The 18,364-nt window shown below is 39.3% G+C and overlaps 1 protein-coding gene across 1 annotated transcript in view; it reads left to right on the top strand.

The window, feature by feature from the left end:
• Positions 1-15,179: 15,179 nt before the first annotated feature.
• Idua (alpha-L-iduronidase) overlaps positions 15,180-18,364 on the top strand; it is a 17,462-nt gene continuing 14,277 nt past the window's right edge. Inside the window, exons 1-4 of the mRNA XM_080281092.1 lie at positions 15,180-15,185; positions 16,640-16,788; positions 17,713-17,883; positions 18,216-18,356. Of these exons, the coding sequence (XP_080137218.1) occupies positions 15,180-15,185; positions 16,640-16,788; positions 17,713-17,883; positions 18,216-18,356 (467 nt within the window). The remainder of the gene's footprint in view (positions 15,186-16,639; positions 16,789-17,712; positions 17,884-18,215; positions 18,357-18,364) is intronic.

Here is an 18,364-nt window from a genome sequence, read left to right as displayed (position 1 = left end):
TGAATGAATCTCCTTTATGAAACTGTGTGGCATGAAATTAAAAAATCCTTGTTGAGAATGCTTATAATCTCAAATGGATCTGTTCTGTTAAATCATCCAACAGTAGCAAGAATAGAATATGATAAAAGACTAGTACTGGAGAGGTTAGTAGAATCCTGAAAGTAACCGCTACGTTGACTGTCTCTTAGGGTTGTATTTGTGTGACTTTGGAGGTTTTGAAATCCCTCTTCCTTAGCTACTTACTGTTTATAATATACCCTAATAGCCTCATGTATGTTATTGATACAAACTATGATAAAGGTGATATACAGGAGGCTTAAGGGATATTCTGCATTTAACACCTGAGCATTTTCTTGTGTTATTGATGCATGTTTTGTTGATATTGATACTACATACTTAACAAGCGAATTTCAGGGTGTTATACGTTGAATAAGTTGCTAAGGAAGAGGTGTTAAGAAGCCTTCCATGTCAATTATGATATGGCCCTTAGAGGTTACTGTGACTGGCTGTGATAATTGTCTGTGATACGGGGACAACAGAGTGCATGCCTTGGGGTACACACACTACTGCATGCTCTCTGTAAATACTCTCTTTCTGGTAGTGGGTCATGTTTGTGTGGATGTGGGAGGCTCCCTGGCACCCCCCTTCACCGTGTTTATCTGATGTCTTACCTCTCGTGAGAACCCCTACATGGGAATGCCATGACAGAACTGCCCACTGGCTACTTTGTTTTCTTTTACCTCTAAGAAAGACATCCCCAGAGTGAAGAGGGTAATATGGACATAACTGTAGTTTAAACTGACGTGAGAATAGTCGCTGATAAGGAGCCTACATGTGGGGACACTGTGCACCCTGGGTGGGTTGCTGCAGCAACCATGCAGGAGCCAAACCTTACATTTCCCTGTACACCTAGCTGTGGGAAGAACCCTGGTCTGAGACTGGGGAGGCACTGTCAACCAGAAGGGAATGCCAAATCCTTACCAGGTTATGTATTGTACTGTACCTGTGGGATGGCCCCATGGAAGCAGTTGCATACCTGTGGTCAGTGGGTCTGCCTGGCCTGACAAACAGCAATGACAGTAGGTATGGAAGAGGTGTGAGGGAGTCTCCTTATTTCACAACAATATTACCCAGTATCAGTGAACTTAACTTTAGGTTTAGACTCATTATGCATGAATATATTCTCACTTACTCTGAAATGCCCTGTTGTATGTTTTGATGATTCTTAATGTTAGGGAGATAGAATTCTCAATGTTACAAGCTGGAGTGATAGAAGTGGGATGGAGCAAATGTTTTAAAGTATGTGTAATATTTCAGCAGGTGCTCGTGTAAAGGCTGGAGCTGAAATGTTATAAATAGATGTATAAATTATTGCCCTATCTCTCTGATATCATTCTTATGATAGGAAGATGAGACTGGAAGTTTTATTCTCGTGCACTGAATGAATCTGCCTAAGTTTCTGAATCTCTGTTATCATTTTTATTATTTGAAATCGGGTGTAAAACGAAAATCAAAAGTTAGTGATCCAACCCACCCAGTTGTTATAATAAGTAATAAAGTTAGAATGATGATTTTTTGGAAATTTCAAACGTCAGGCTGTAGTGGTTGAGAATTGGATGCAACTGTTATAAGCAGTGGTTCGTATCACAGAGATCACTATGAATTGTCTTATAAAATCCTATCTCTTGTGGTTTAAATGTGGACCTTGGTAGTGTATCCTCCAACCCCACGTACGCTGACATGGGTGGTATTAGATTGGCTGTTACTGCTTTAAAACAGTGTGCAGCTTGATACAGAGTTGAAAGTGTGGGAAATTGGGTTAAGATGGTAAATAAATATGATTTTTTGTGGGAAATTGGGTTAAGATGATAAATTGCTACGATTCTTTGTGGGAAGTTGGGTTAAGATGGTAAATAGATATGATTTTTTGTGGGAAATTAGATTAAGACGGATAACTAATTGTGATTCTCAATAGATCTTCATAAATCAGCTGACCTCATCGCTTCAGTGTTGTCATGATTACGTTACTGTGCCTCCCATACTAAACAGTGAATCTCATTTGGGGAGATATGCACATTAATCTATGATATTCTCGGTGTTCAGTACTTTAATGTAGGCATATATATTTAAATGATAAGAGCTGTATTTTACTATAAGCAAGTATTTTTTAACATAGCAGTAAGTGTAGATAATAGATTTAGTTGTCACAGAACTAATGGTTAAATACAACTTGTGTGTTCATCAGTCCCGGTGTTATGTCTCTTGCATTACTACGGTACTTAGTTAGGAAATCATATTAACCTTTTAAATGTTAGGATTTGGCATAGCTGAATAGTGTGACCTTGTGTGTGTGTGTTACTTGTGCTTATTGCTTTTTTTTCTTTTCTTATTTTTTTCTGAAAATTGCTTAGTCTAGGTGTGAGTGAAATGACCCCATCTACATAGCAGTGAACGAATTGAACATTTACATTATTTTCATCATCATCATTATTATTATTATTAATTAATTAATTAATTTATCAGTAATGCCTTCAAATTCCTTTCCTGTAGTTGAAGTGACTTAATGAAAGGGACTTTATCAAAGATGAAGAAAATCATGCGATGTAATTTGGTTGTTTGCTTATAAAGGCTCCAACATGCTTGCATGTGTCAGCCTTGCTGACCTAATGATGATTTTCCATGCTGCTCGATCTCTAGCAGCCTCTGTATTCAGTCCTTATCCCTACGGCCACACTGTGACCTCGTCCCAAGTCTTTTGCAATCTGCTTCATACAACTGTACCCTCAGCATTCACGCCTCTCACCATTCATATGAAAGAAACGCCCAAGTCTGCATAATAATGAAAGACATACGGCAATTTCTTACTTATCGGAAATGACTTCAAACATCTTTCTTTCATCAAAAGTGACAGGGAAATTTTTAAGTGACTTCAGTGAAATTTTGGTTCCCAGGGGAGTATATTGACGCTGCCTTACACAAACAATCCTGATATTCAGAGTACAGAGTGTGGTACACTGCAGCATTCAAAGGGTTCGTGATTGCAGTATTTCCTTGCTTAGCACACTGTAACTTTATTTTCACTGTATTGTTCTCAGTCAGCATATCATTAGGAATACTCACACATAACATCCTGTTGTTCATTATTAAGTGGTCAGAATATGCAGTGATTTACGTTCTTCATTTACAGTATTTATTTTTAACATGATGAATGGAGGAAGGGAAAAAAATCCATACACTATAAAATGAGGATGATTTTCACTCACTATGCACTGAAGTGACTCTGATGTGTTCTCAGTTTTCATGTGTTAAACGTTCATGTTGTTGGATGTGGTGTGTGTGATTCATGTTGTTACACAGGTCATAATAGAATCTCAGTCACTGAAAATATTATGTTATTATGTATTGTATTTTGACAAAGTTAGTGTTTAGTATACAGGATATAATATGTGTTCAGTCTTAGTGCAGGAACAAACACTACCACACCTTAGACCTTAGATTGGCTTTTGGGGTCTATGCATCCTCCATTTTCCCTGCCCCTTGTCGTGTAGAAGGACCCTGTTCCGACCCTGACAAGATGCTGACCGCCACAAGAAGGCGGTTGCTTGCTTGTGGTCTATGGGCTTGCTCAGTTAGACAGACCAGAGAAGAGCAACAATAACAACACGATACGGTACATTAATACGCCTCATAGTATGTCACTCTAAACTTTGACATGCGCCTCAGAGATGATAAAATGGAACTGGTTGGTTGGCTACGTGTTTATTATATATTCCTTTACTGTTCATAACAACTGTTTTATGTATCCAATACATACAAGGGCAGAGTCAGATAGCACATAGTGGTTTGTAAAATTGCTCTCTGACTGGAAACAGGCTTGCAGAACTGGTATTTCCTGTTAACAAGTTGGTTGTGGGATGATGATGATGATGATGATTGTGGTGATTATGATGATGATGATTGAGATAATGATTGATACACTAATGGTGATGATTATCACAGAAACTGATTCCTATTCCCAGTTTCTTATACTTCTTTCACAGTAACTTGGTCCAGATTTTTGTTCCTTTGCAGCTGATTTCACATAACTCAGTGGCAGAAAAAGACAATATGCAACAGCTCTACATCCATTCCATATGACTTTTTTGACTGGCATCATTTCCTAGTACAAGTCCACTGTTACAGCTGAGCATTCAAGATGGAGATATGTCAGTTTTAGGCCAAGTTAGATTAAAAGTAGTATAGTTTGTGAAAGGTTTAGGATAATGATGACGACCGTGGGAACTGACTTCCTTATCCCATATTTCCAGTTGGCTAGTTGGTGGTGTGTTGATGATGATGATGATGATGACTGTCACTCACTGTAGCACTATACTGAGATGTTTCATTTCCACAGCATTGTGTTGACAACGTGACTTCGTCGGACCCACACAACGGACAGTTACGGACAGCCAACAGAGCGACCTTACACTACTACTACTACTACCCTAACCAGCCAACGATTCATTGAACTGATCCCTTGTACCTTGAATCTTGGTTAACAGATTAGTTTTGAAGCTTGGGGTTGAAGATTGAGTGATGAAGGAGTTCTGGGATGAAGGGTGCTTACAAACACTTGCTTGGAATGTGACTGTCAGGCTTGCAACTTAATTGCTTTGTTCTGAAATTGATTGTTTAGCTGTTAAATGACAAGAAATTGATAAGGACCCTCTGAAGAGTGGATCATTTAGCTCTGAAATTGATCAAGAAGCTCTGAAAATTTTAGCAAAGCCAAGGTGTGTAGTGTTGAACTGAAATTTTGTTAGGTCTGAAGTTGATTTTTAGTTGAGTAATTAATTGCATAATTTTGAAAGTGATTGTTCAGTTCTTAAATTGATTAGTGTTGAAGTTCATTTTTAAATTATGAAATGGTTCTTTAATTTCATTCGGAGTACTACCATAAATTTTAAAACTGAATGTTAACTTAGAAAAGGCAGTGAGAGCAAGTTAAGATTTATGATGATAGTTTTCACAAGTGTTACCTAAATAATGATTATAATGATAACAGTATGGTTGGGAAATAAAAAAATTAATAGTAATGGTTACAACAAAAAAGAAGATTTTAAAAATGATGATACAGAATGAGTTAAATAGTGATATAAGGAACAAGAGTGAACTAAGTAGGTGATGAGGATAATGGTGGTGGCAATGGTAGTTATAAAAATTAACTAAATAACGTTAAAAAATGGAGTAAATGTCTCACAGTCCATACTCTCCCACACTTCAACCCTGTGCTTTAAAACTAGCCTTGTTAGCCCTGGTTCGGACGGCCAACTGCTTTGTCCCCTGTGACAGTACTAATGCCAATGACTTCCCTGAGAAGGTAGTTTACATGTGACTGTGTACAAGTGACAGTTTATACGTACATTAAATGTGTTTATGTGCACTGATGCCCGCAGTTTTTGAATTTTGCGTGTTTGCTGCTGTATACATTGCAGTATGAAGTGTGAGTGGACATACGTACAGTGTATTGTGTTTAGCAGCCCCGTAGAAAATAACTTGTGTGTCTGCAGCAGTATACATAACATACATGATTTGTGTACATAGTCATACACATGTGGTTTGTGTGTAGTTATATACATACATGAATTTCTGTGTAGAAGCTGTATACATCCATCATTTGTGTGTACATGTGTGTATGGACAGTCCCATTCATGCATAAACAATGTGCAGCCCAAAACGTACATGAATTATGTGTGTTCAGACCTATACATACAAATGTGCGTATGTGCAGCCATATACCGGTATCTATATGTATACATGTATGCCTGTTTCCATTTTTCGTTTTTGAATCAAAGAAGTAGATGCCTAACAAATAATAGGCTAGATTTTTGAAGCATAAAGGTTAATGAATACTCTATATTGAAATATATATATATATATGTGCAGTTACAGATACATATAAAACTTAATTAAACGTAGGTCACCGTTTTGTGATTCTTACACGTACAGTTTCCCACACTTTGTTTGTAAGAATCCACTCTCCACAGGGTTAGGGAATCTGCCCAAAGACACACTGAGAAGGCAGGAATAGTGAAAGTGTTGCCTGTGATGGTGGTATGAGATGGCTATTGGAAGGAACCACTTAATTGGCATGACTGATTTTATATATTATTCTTGGTACCAACAGACAGTTTTATTCAGCTTGAGTGCATTTCTCTCTCTCTCTCTCTCTCTCTCTCTCTCTCTCACCACATATATTTTCAATGACTGATGTACTGAAGAGGTTAAATTATACCCTTCTTAATCCTACAGACTTAAGGAGGTATGCGTGTGATGAGGTGAATTATCAGGATCTTACCATAATAGGATACATGTCGTCAGTGAGTTTAGCAGTTAACCGTTTCACTTTTGGGGTCGTTCTGAAGTGAAATGAAATTGTCTGATGCTAGTAGGATTAAAACACAACAGGCATCATCGTATTGAATGGATGAGATGGATTTACAGACAGATTTTTTTGCTAGTGGAGTATTAAAATTTGCATGAGATTAAACATTGCATGGTGTGAGGGAATACCAACACACTAACACCCCAAGAGGCCATACTCAGGCTGAATGGAACTGTACGGGATTTTGAAGTTTAAATTGAGGACTCTGTTAGTGAAAGGACTTGTAACAGTATTCATTAACCACCTCAGGTCTGATGTGTTTTATTCTTGCTACTGCCAGATATTTTATTCAAGTTGGGAAATTGTGCAAGTAATGTAGGGATTAATGAAGACTGTATCTATCCCCTCCAGTTCAGAGAAATCTACCCTAAATTAAACAAAGTTGCTTGGAGTTAAAAAGATTCATAAAGAGATTTCACTGATTTGTTATGGACTCGGGGCCAGGTTCATCTGAATGCGTACCCAGTGGACCACAGGCTGAGGTTGCCCTTTTCCTGTAGTCAGTCATCCTTTTGGGGGATATAGGGAGTTGAGAGATGTTTGTACAGCCAACTCTGCTGTCTGGTTATAACTGTTCCACTGCATGAAGACACGTGAGACCTTAGCTGCGTATAGCTGACAGAGTTTATTTTTTTTTTCCAGCTTATGAGTGGTCTTTTGTCCTATAAGGGTTAAACCAACCAGTTATTTTCCTTAGTAAATATTGTGAGTTAAGTAGATGATCCATTACAACAATTGGAAATGGGTGGGAAAGAGAGGCAGTTAGCGCTTGAATGCCTTATTTTCTGTAGTGTTTCGTGCTACACAGAACCCGTCTTCTGAAGATGGGTTCTGTGTTGCATGAAACATTAGAGAGAATAAGGACACAACACATTAGAGAATGTAAGGAATTGAAGCTCTAAACCTGTCTCTCTTTCCCACCCAGCATTTCCAGTTCAGTTAAATGGTTACACGTGTACAGTTTAATTCACTAACACCGTAAGTCAGCTTGGCAGTAGTTTACATTTCAGAGGCGTATTTCTCATCATCATAAACCCCAGCTGTTTGATGTTTATTCCTGCTGTCTTCATGTGGTTTTGTTCAGCTCACAAGAACCCCAAACCAGTGAAGGGGTCTCACAGGCTGCATAAAATCATCTGTTCATAGCAAGAAAATTATTAGAAATCATTTTAGTGAGGGGCTTAAGCAGAATAAACTCATTCAGTGGTAGCCAGAACAAAATAAGACTTTATTGTGTTCTAAGTGACACGGGATTTCTCAGCAACTCTTCCTTAGCAGTATATTCTGCATTTTGTAGTATATTTTAGTGTCTTATTCTATTGATGCAAAGTATGTTGACACTAAAGTGATATAAATACACGAGCATGTTTAGCAGTAATATGGAAAATAAGTAACTGAGGAAGAGGTACTGCAAACCCATCAGTGCCACCCACAATACATATTTCAGTCATAGCTAAGGTTTTCTGAATGAACCCTTTGAATTCAGTGACTTCTTTTTACAGTTTGTTCGTGTCCCTGCAGTTTAATTCTGCATGGGAAAAGTATCTCAATCTTGAGTGAATTAATGAAGGCTGTATCTACCCCACCCAATTTGAAGTCTCCCCCAGGCTGAATAAAATTGGAAGTAGCAAGGAATTAGATATAAAGTTGTGGCATTGGATTGAAGGGGTGAAGGGAGAATAAAGTTGACTTGGGCAGACTGCAGACAGACAAGGAAACAGACTCATGATGCGACATATATTGTACAGAAGAGCTTGTGTTAAAAGAAACTTAATTAGATTCTAAGAAGTGGTGATTCACATTTATTTTTATTTTTTCTATTTTTGAAGTGGTACTGAAGTATTTGATGATCGTGTTTGGTACCAAATATTGCCGTGGTTTTATAAGTTTTTATGTTTCTCACTTAAAAAGATGTACACATTAATTATTTATGTTTTGTTTTTATGTTTGTGTTTCATTGGTACTGATCAGTGTGTTAGTTACTGTATATATTTTTGTTTTTTGTTGTTTCGTGGGGTACCGAATGATGAAGGATTGGTGTTTGTGTTTTGTGCGTACCGTGTGATGTGTTCGGTATTGCGACTGGCACCAAAGAATACGTTGGCTATGTTTTCTTTGCTTTTCATCGTTTTTTATGGTACCAAATTATGAAACCATGATCCTTGCATTTTTTTTCTATACCAAGTGAAGTGTTTGTTGTGTTTTTGTTACCAAGTATTGTATAGGATGTGTATGGTACCAAGAAGTGCTGTGGTTTTCCCTTTCCTTATACCAGTGTTTTGATCATTGTCTGGTGTTGTGTTGCTCTGGTATCATTGCATATTGTACCGAGAAATGACGTTAATTTCTGTCTCTGGTATCACATAAAGCAGTCATCATCAGTCCTTCAGGCATTCCGTTCATCAGATCATTTCCAGTACCACATGTTGCAGCTTTGTCATTATGTGCAGCAACCTACATTAGTGTTAAATAAAATTACGGTGAAGAGTTTAATCCGATAGACAGGCCTGTAAGACATGCCAAGAGAACAATTACGTAAGGGTTACGACTTTGATGACCTACTACTGCTAGACCAAACAGTATGACTTAAGCACTGCACATCACAAGAGCTGAGTAAGGCAAAATACTCTAGTCAGTCAGTCCTAGGTATGTCACCTTTTTATTAGTATTGTTTATATTTATTAAAGCCAGGATCACCCTTGCTGTAAATGTCAGAACTTAGGACCCTAGCTCCAGGCCCCTATGCTCCTGTTTATATGGGGCAAAAAGGGGTTAGGTGATGGAATTATGAGCTGTCGGGTTCCTCTGACCGATTTGCATAAAGCATTTGGCATTAGGTGTAAAATAATAGGAGTTGTCTGACTGGGAGAATTAATGGTAACAAACTCGGGCTCCCGTGACAGACACTCTAACAGAATCATATTATCTGCTTTTAACTGTAACGGTCGAGTTAGTCTGACCGTGAGAAAGTAAAGTACAAGAAGAATTGCTTACCAAAATTCTTGTGCTACCTGTAAACATGATTGAAGAGGCTCCCACATTTTTTAATGTGAAAAAGTTGTAATACTCTGGAATACAATTATGAATATTTATTGGGACTGACTGTATGTTATTCAGGATGGTCCAAATGTTCCAGAATCATTAAGACATCATGACAAATCTTTGAGGACCTTCACAGCAGATACCATACTGAGGTTGTATGGTACCATTTTGTCTCAAGTAACAGGACTTTGACCAATGTTTGTTTAGGTAATGCAAATAATTAGTAGGAAAGTCAGAACTAAAATGTCAAGTTATGGGAGTTTTTCAAAGCCTGGAGATGCTTTGAGATGACACCTTGACACTTTGGTCTGATGTTTGGTAGCTACTGTTTGCCTTATACTTGGATTATGTGTATGTCGCATACCCTTACAATTTTGGCACACAGTAGCTTCGCCTCATGCCCGTACGCCTTTAGGTTACAGCACGTCCTTGTTGTACGATTACTCCGCATACGATTATTCACATATATGATCAGTGAGGACTTCGGACATGTTCATTTTTCAATTTCTTATATAATCGTTACAATGCCTGGTTTATACAATTTGTGTGTGTGTGGGGGGGGGGGTCACTTATACAATCACAGCACCGCTAAATTCATTACACAACTGGTGTTCAAAAACACATCCCAGGCATGAAACAAGGATGTGCTTTATAGGGCTTGGAGGGCAGGCCACCAAAATTAAGGACCATCCTGCAACCCAGTGAATATTTTGCTGAAGATGGGCTGTTGTGATGTGCCGTGTGGAATGATATTCACCAGTACCTGTTTGGGAACTAAGTCATTGTCCTATGTGGGCTGAAAGTCCCTGGAAAAAAAGCTTAATTTATGTACATATTTATTGAAATTTGTGAGGAAGTTTGAAGGTCCTTGTTATATGTTGGGTGATTATTATTGTTATTGTTATTATTATTTTTATTTGATTATTATTATTAACTTCATGTATTCAGGTACCATCCTTTTCATGTAATTTTCCCTTATCAGATAATTATATACAATTTAGGAAAGACTTCTAGTACTAAAGGGGAATATTTAGTCTATATCTAAGCCCTCCAGTTCAAAATGTCAATCCTATACTGAAAAAAGGCTTCAGGGGAAAAAAAAATGAACAAACACCCCCTAAGTTGGCAAATTTAGTTTATACAGTAGTAATAAAAAGAAATCCTACAGTATATTCCCTTCCTCTTAATCTGTTTTAATAATTTTCCTTCAGTTTATATGGCTGGATATATTTAAAACTTTTGTGATATATTGTAATACTTCCACATATAATGAGGACTTTATTATTATTATTATTATTATTACTATTATTATTTTTATTTTTTTCACCCTATTTGCACAGATAGGGAGAGTGGTAGTACAAGTGTAAGACAAGTATAATATTTTCTTTTATGTAGCAAAGAATGTTGCTATGTTGAATGGTCCGTTTCCTATGCTAAGTTTTGTCAGCCTCTTCAGTATAATGCCTGGTATTTCTGTTTATATTCTGGCTGCTCCTGGAAGGTTTATTTAGCTTATATGAGACCTTGTGTTATGATTATCCCATTGAATCTGGTTTGTCTCTCTCTCCTCCCCTGTCCGTTCCACTCCACTCCACTTCTCTCTGCTCCTCTCCTCTCCACTCCTCTCCTCTCCTCTCCTCTCCTCTCCTCTCCTCTCCACTCCACTCCACTCCACTCCACTCCACTCCACTCCTCACCTTACCTTTTCTGCCAGATGAAATTATTTAACATTGTAAAAGCATCTCACTTTAAAAGGCTTTCTTAATGCTATACGGAACTCGTAATGTGAATAAAATAATTGTGAGGTGGGAAGAATGAGTAAACAAAATTAAACAGATAAATAAAATATAAATTTATGTGTTCAGTGGATTATAGAAGGTTTGCACTGATGTCATTGGCCTGTATGCTCATTGATTAAGGAAGCTCACTAACACCTCTTCCTTAGTGATTTATTTTTGGATATGGATGGTTGTACGTTATGTATGAGGAATATGGCGATAGTGAAAGGATTTATGTAGGACAGTGAAGTGTGATAAGCAAAATAAATCACTTGGGAAAAGGTGTTAGGGAGCTTCCTTAATCGGTGAGAATTCGAATGCAGGTCTTGTAAACTGCATGAATCATCCATAGTCAGCCAGAATAAAGGAGAAAGGTGGGCATTATACTGGGAGGGGCCAAGTGTTATAAGCTTGGTTGTGTGTTGAACTGATATACATACAGGGAGTCTTCATTTAATGTATGGGAAACATGAATAAGCTTAATCATAAAGGGCTTGTGTCTTATGAGGCTCCCTTTATACCCCTTTCTTACCAGGTTACACGGTGGTCTGGAAATAGCACGTCACTGGAAACCTAACTGGCTGTATCTCGTGTGTTGTGGGTATGGCTGTGTCTGCTGGTATGGGTTTAGTTGTGTCAGTGGGAGTAGGAAATGAATAGACGGAGCGGAGTAGGTACTGTGTTGTGGGTTTGGTTGAGGGAAATGAGATGAAGAAGAAGGGTAGGTACTGTGTTGTGGGTACATTTGGTTGTGGCAGTGGGAGTAGGAAATGAATCGATGGAGCAGAGTAGGTACTGTGTTGTGGGTATGGCTGTGTCTGCTGGTATGGGTGTATTTGTGTCGGAGGGAGTAGGAAATGAATACAAAATGCTGGATAGATGCTGATAATCCTTAGTTGTCCCCACAACATGAGACATTGCCTGAGTTGAAGTGGTGTGTTATATCTTTCCACTCTTTCTGCATACGGCTTGTTAATATTGCCCTGTTTATTTTGTGAACTCTGTATTACACTGGTACAGAATACATGCAAGAGAATACAAAGGTGTAATATATCATGTGGATTTTCTCTTGAATGTTGTACGTGCAAAGTATAACCGTAGTTACGATATTAATAACATAGAAGGTAATATTAGTTCTGTGACACTTTAATATATTCTTCTATATTATTGAGACTGATATTTGTTGCATAAATAACGTGCTAGATAATATTACAATGCCTTATGGAGAAATTAGCTAGTAAGGAAGAGGTGTTGGGGAGTCTGTTTCTCAAAAACATGATCTTGATGCACATGTTCCTCTCTCATGGTTTAGAGATTATAAACACACACACAGTATAAAAATAAATATGTGTAAAATAAATAAATAACACACAGATGTTCGTGTTGTCAGCAAATGTAGCGTGAACTATGAGTGAGTGTGAGCAGAAGGATTGATTTATCATAGAATTACTAATGAAAACAACCCTAGCTTCTGTATGTTTAAATGAAGACTTTCTGTTGTCACTCCTGTAGACTGTAGAGTTAGTAGCAACATGGCCAGCTGATAAAAAGAATATGCAATTACAGTACAGTATATTAAAGAAAACGGCAGTGTATGTATGAGTCGATAATTTTTTCAGATAGTGTTATTTCCTTTTAAGTAATTCCATGTATTTTCACATAGTTTATAAGGTGGATATTTACATACAATAAAGAGAAATCATGTATGGGTGAATTTGTGTACCCAACTTCTATCCTTCCCTCTCATTCTGTCTGTCTCTGTCGCTTATATAATTGTCAGGTTCTTTCAGGCTCTGGTCCCTATCTCGCCCCACCCAAGGGTCAGAAAGATTTGAATAAGGATGATGATTAATTCATTAGTAGATGGGACTGATGAGGGATAATAATGCGGTATTAACCAACACAAGAATGCCTGGTGGTATAGTGGGTTAAGATGCGCAACCGAGTGTGGACTATAGGGATTTAAATTTGGCTTGGTTTAGGTTAATATTTCACGTGATGATAAGGTGTCAGCCATTGTTAACTCACATATAAACTGAATAGGTTAGCTCCAAACCGCTATGCCGATGGGGATACTAAAGAGCTGTAGGTTAGATGATTAGATGGAATAAATGGGTGACTGAAGACACAGCATGGCAGGTGAGGGGAAAGGAAATAACACCGTACCTGAGGGTTTAACATGCTAGTACTTCCCTTGCACATCAGTATCCCAACATTCTTTGATGTGTCAGTGAAGGATGTTAAGAAGGAAGGAAATGTCGGAAAGGAAGCAAGAATGTCGGGAAGGAAGGCAGTAGGTTGGTAGGTAGATTGCCTTCCTCTTTCTGAATAACAGCTGAGGTTGGTAGATAGATTGGCTTCCTCTCTTTCAATCACTGCTGAGGTGGTTTCCTTCACGTGAGTCTTAGTCGATGATCCGGCTCTGTTCTGGATTTTTGCACTAGGTTCTAATCGTTCTTCGACGTGAATCTTGGAACTGAAGGATGTGTGGTCCCTTTACTTCCATCATATTGTCATGTTGAGTCAAGTGATGATGCAGTAAACGTTAAATCGATCGCAGGAAACTGAGGATTTGAATTATAAGTCATCATTAACTTCTCACTTTCTGCTATGTTATCGATACACCGCTGCAGTGCCACTGCAAATGAAAGAGCTCTAGCAATGTATTCACAGTATGGGCAGGGTATTAGCACTGAACTGGTGACATGCGGTGTGTCGCACGCATGAGTACAGCTAGACCTGAAGATGAGGTGAGGGGAGAGTAGTGGTGGACCCAGTAAACTGCAGAATGAAGTGGTCCTTTTCCTGCACTCCATCCTCCTTTCGGGAGATGGGGAGGGAGTTGAGGGCCTTTAACAGAACCGGGCTGCTTCACCGCCCACTTATATCAGTGCCGTCTCGTGAAGGCGCCCCTCCGGGAAGTGAAAAAAAAAAAAAAAGTACCAAATGGCCCTCAGTCATGCACAGCTCATGCAAAACCCCAGATCTTTACATCGAGTTAATCACTGATTCACCTCGGGTGGAGGAGATTGTCCTGACAGCCATCACTGTATTATGCCCAAGTTTTCCTTCAAAAATATAAACTGCAACTCATACAGTAGGACAGCATTAAACTTTTTCTACTCTGCTGTATATCTAACTGAACATAAACTAGACATAACATTCCTCGAGCTCCGTGTGGTTCTGATAGCCCTCATGTGTCACTGATTAGGCAGCTTCCCACTCATTGATGCTGAATAGGTAGGCTATCTTTTAATGATATGCTGGTGGGGCGTCTGTTGCGGTTACCCGTTGAATCGCTTTTATCCTTGTTTATAGATCTGAAAGTTTTAGAACAGTTAGAAATGCTGTCGTAGAGGAAGAGTGCTTAAAACATGCGAATACTGTAGCGTAACTAGAGCGTCCGGCGGATATGGTTGGGTAGGCTGTAACACGGTCAATTTATCTCAAGTCCTCAGTCTCCTTTTCTCTCCTTAGTGCTGCCTATCCGTGCTCACTACCCGCTATTTTTACGCTGTTATACAGTAATTAGAAAACATGGAACCGATAATTCATGATATTTGAAAGACAGATTAATTTTGAGCCTATTTTACGGGTAAATTTCGACCTATCAGAGCTACGGTGCAAATCATAACCTCACGACGTTTTTAGGTGACATTTAATTGTAAGTACTAAGGTATTACGAGTGTTAGTGTAGGAAGGTCGTAATAGGGCATGGAATATTTGGTGGCTCGCAATTTGAAAGCCTAAAGGAGATTTTCTGAACTATGCTTTACATTCTGAAACGGAGGACGAGGTGTTCTGAAACTCTGCACTGTATGGTTTATCTCAGCAGCTAAATGTGCTGTTTCCTTTACTGTTATTCAGTAAAAGTTATGGCATTAGTCTGAATATTGGGTAAGAAATGTCAGGATGATCGAAATATATTGATCGAAATGGACGTAAGTATTATCGGTTTTAAGTGTTCACTAATATGATGATAATAATGATAATGATAATGACAGCTTTTGGCAACTAGCCACTTTTCTTAAGTTTCTGCTCACAAGGGCTATTCTCTTCATCGCTCATTATTCTTGGTTTTTATATATTTGTCTGTAGTGAAGTACGCTGCATTATTCTTGATTTATAGCCGAATTACCGATGATAGTGAAAAATAATTAAACAAGTAAATTAACGAAATGTCACCTCTCGTACTTCCGGTCAGGGGGAAGACACGGTAGTGTTATGGGACGGATACCTGTGGCTTTGGTACACTAGGTTCCTGAGCATATCTCCTCTTGTGATTTATTTTTATTATTGCTTTCACGTTCTGTTAGGAGGCTTTGTAACGCTTGTTCTCTAACTGTATATAACTGCAGTGGCTGAAGAAGGTGTGTGGCAAGACCCACCACCTACTTTTGTTGTATTAACACTCTGTACCTATTACAATCGCTAAGGAAGAGGTGCTAGGAAGCTCTGTACCCTTAGCCCACGAGATTCCACTCCAACAGCTGAAGAGGGACGCCTTCACATGGTGGTACTGATATAATCCTGCGGCTCGACTGCCAGGCTCTGCAAAAGCCCCTTTATCCCCGACAGGAGTTTGGTGGATTGTAGGAGGGCAACTCAGCCTGCAGCCGTCCACTGGATTCACGTTTCAGATGAACCTTGGGCCACAACAACAACTACAACAACAACAACTACAACTACTACTACTACTACTACTACTACTACTACTACTACTATTTACCCCTGGGGAGGGGGGTAAAGAATACATCCCCAGTATCCCTGCTTGTCGTAAGAGGCGACTAAAAGGGACCTTTTTGTCTCCAGTCTTTCTCTCCTAACTGTCCTCTTCTGCTCTTCTGTCCCACCTCTCTTCTTGATATTTCCGTGTTTCTTCCGGCCTTTATTTTCCCTCAGCTCACACTGCCATCTACCTATATTATGGCTTGATGTTAATTCTTCAGTGCTACTTCCTTCACCCTTTCGCCTCCATCATCGTCTAGTTCTTTATTATTATTATTATTATTATTATTATTTCTATCATCATCATCTTATCTTCTTCACATTCTCCATCTTCCTAATCATCATCATCATTATTGTCATCATCATCATCATTCCAGGTCTCTCAGCCTCAGTAGCCAGTCAACACCACCCACACAAGATGCTGCTGCTAGTGACATCAACATTGCTAGTGGCGGCTCTGGGGGGAAGACTGCCTCATTTCGAATCGAACCCATCATCATTTCCCGCAACATCGATTCCCACACCTCGCCTGGGAGAAAGGGATGCGTTCTCACCTGTGCCTCCCGTGAGAAATAACAGGTAAAAACACTTTGAAGATAAGGAGAACTCTTGCTAATCTATTCAGTACACTTTTCACCTTAACTTGGCCCAGATTTTCATTTTGCAGCTTATTGCACGCAGATTGTATTGTATCGTTTATAAAGGCTCCATCGTGCTTGCATGCGTGGTCCTTGGTCACCTAATAGCGGCCCTCCACACTGGCAGCCTCTTTAGCCCTGAGGTTACAGCTTGTTACCTCGTTCCAGGTCTTTTTGGGTCTGCCTTTCGCAGTCCTACCCCCGACGTTCACGTTTCTCACTTACCGCACTCAGTTCTCATCCCCCATCCTCTGCACATGCCCAAACCATCTCATTCTACCCCTCCTCATCACAACACCAATACATTTCAGTCCCATCCTTCCTCCCAAACCATCTCAGTCTACCCCTCCTCATCACAACACCAATATATTTCAGTCCCATCCTTCCTCCCAAACCATCTCAATCTACCCCTCCTCATCACAGCACCAATACACTTCAGTCCCATCCTTCCTCCCAAACCATCTCAGTCTGCCCCTCCTCATCACATCACCAATACACTCCAGTCCAATCCTTCCTCCCAACTCTTCAATCGTAAACCCAGGCCTCGCATTCAGGGACGCACTACACATGCACCTAATCATTGTCATTTCTGTAGGTGTGAGCATATAAAAATCTTTCCTTTGCTGCCCAGGTCTCACTACCATACAACATTACACATAACACAATGCATACAAAGATCTCATAGTTCAGCGGTGGAAAAAGACAATGCTACGGCTCTGCATTCTTTCCATAGCACTCCTTCGTGACTAGCATCATATTCTAGTGTTAATCTGCTGTTACTTAGCATTCAAGGTGGAGAGATGACAATTTTAGGCCAAGTTAATGTGAAAAGAGTATAGATATAGAGGAATTTCGGAGAGGCAGAAGGTACTGTTAGATTTCTTGAATTTTAAGATGCATATTCTCCACATTTTAATAATTAACCACGATGCTAATTTAAACATCCATTTTCTCACATTCTAGATCATTCAAAACAAAGAAACGAGAACTGGAAAATATTTGAATGTTCATTACATCTTTCAGTATGATCAAGATGGCTGTTATCCAGATTTGAATTATTAACCACACTTATGATTTAATTTCTGTTCCTCCCACGACCCAGATCAACCAAAGTAAACAAGAAAAATATCAATTGGAATGTACAAAATGCCATCTACGTATGCAAGATGGGCCCCAGGCCAGGAGGTCGCTTATACTCCGATGTCAATGTTTTGGTGGATGGACGAGTGATTGAAGGGGAGTTACCGCATTTCTGGCGTAGTACTGGCCTGTGGTGAGTGATTAATACACACACACACACACACACACACACACTGCCTATATACACCAACCATCCACTGACAATACACACTTCGACCCTGTCACACACACACACACATACACACACACACACACACACACACACACACACACACACACACACACATTCCCATATATATTCTTTCAGCCTTGTAATCAGCATCAGTTGTATATTCACTAATTCATCAACCTCTTCATATTATCCTGCAGGTCGAGTTACAATTCATGTTTTAATTGACGCTTCGTGATAATGAGGGATTGTTTAGTGTATATATTTATTTATTTATTCATTTATTTGTGCCACAGTCCACCTCTACCACACGCCAGTCCACAGCCCTTCCTTCTCAGCCCTGACGAGACCCTGAACCTAGCAATGGTCGGGTCAACTCCACACACAGCCATACAGCAAGTCCGTATACACTGGCTTTTAGACCTGGTTGAGGGAAGGTGAGCGT

Source organism: Coenobita brevimanus, chromosome 11 (assembly GCF_032717465.1).
Source record: "Coenobita brevimanus isolate Jiangsu-jjx chromosome 11, ASM3271746v2, whole genome shotgun sequence".
NCBI classification, from domain to species: Eukaryota; Metazoa; Arthropoda; class Malacostraca; order Decapoda; family Coenobitidae; genus Coenobita; species Coenobita brevimanus.
This window is presented reverse-complemented; position numbering and strand designations above follow the sequence as displayed.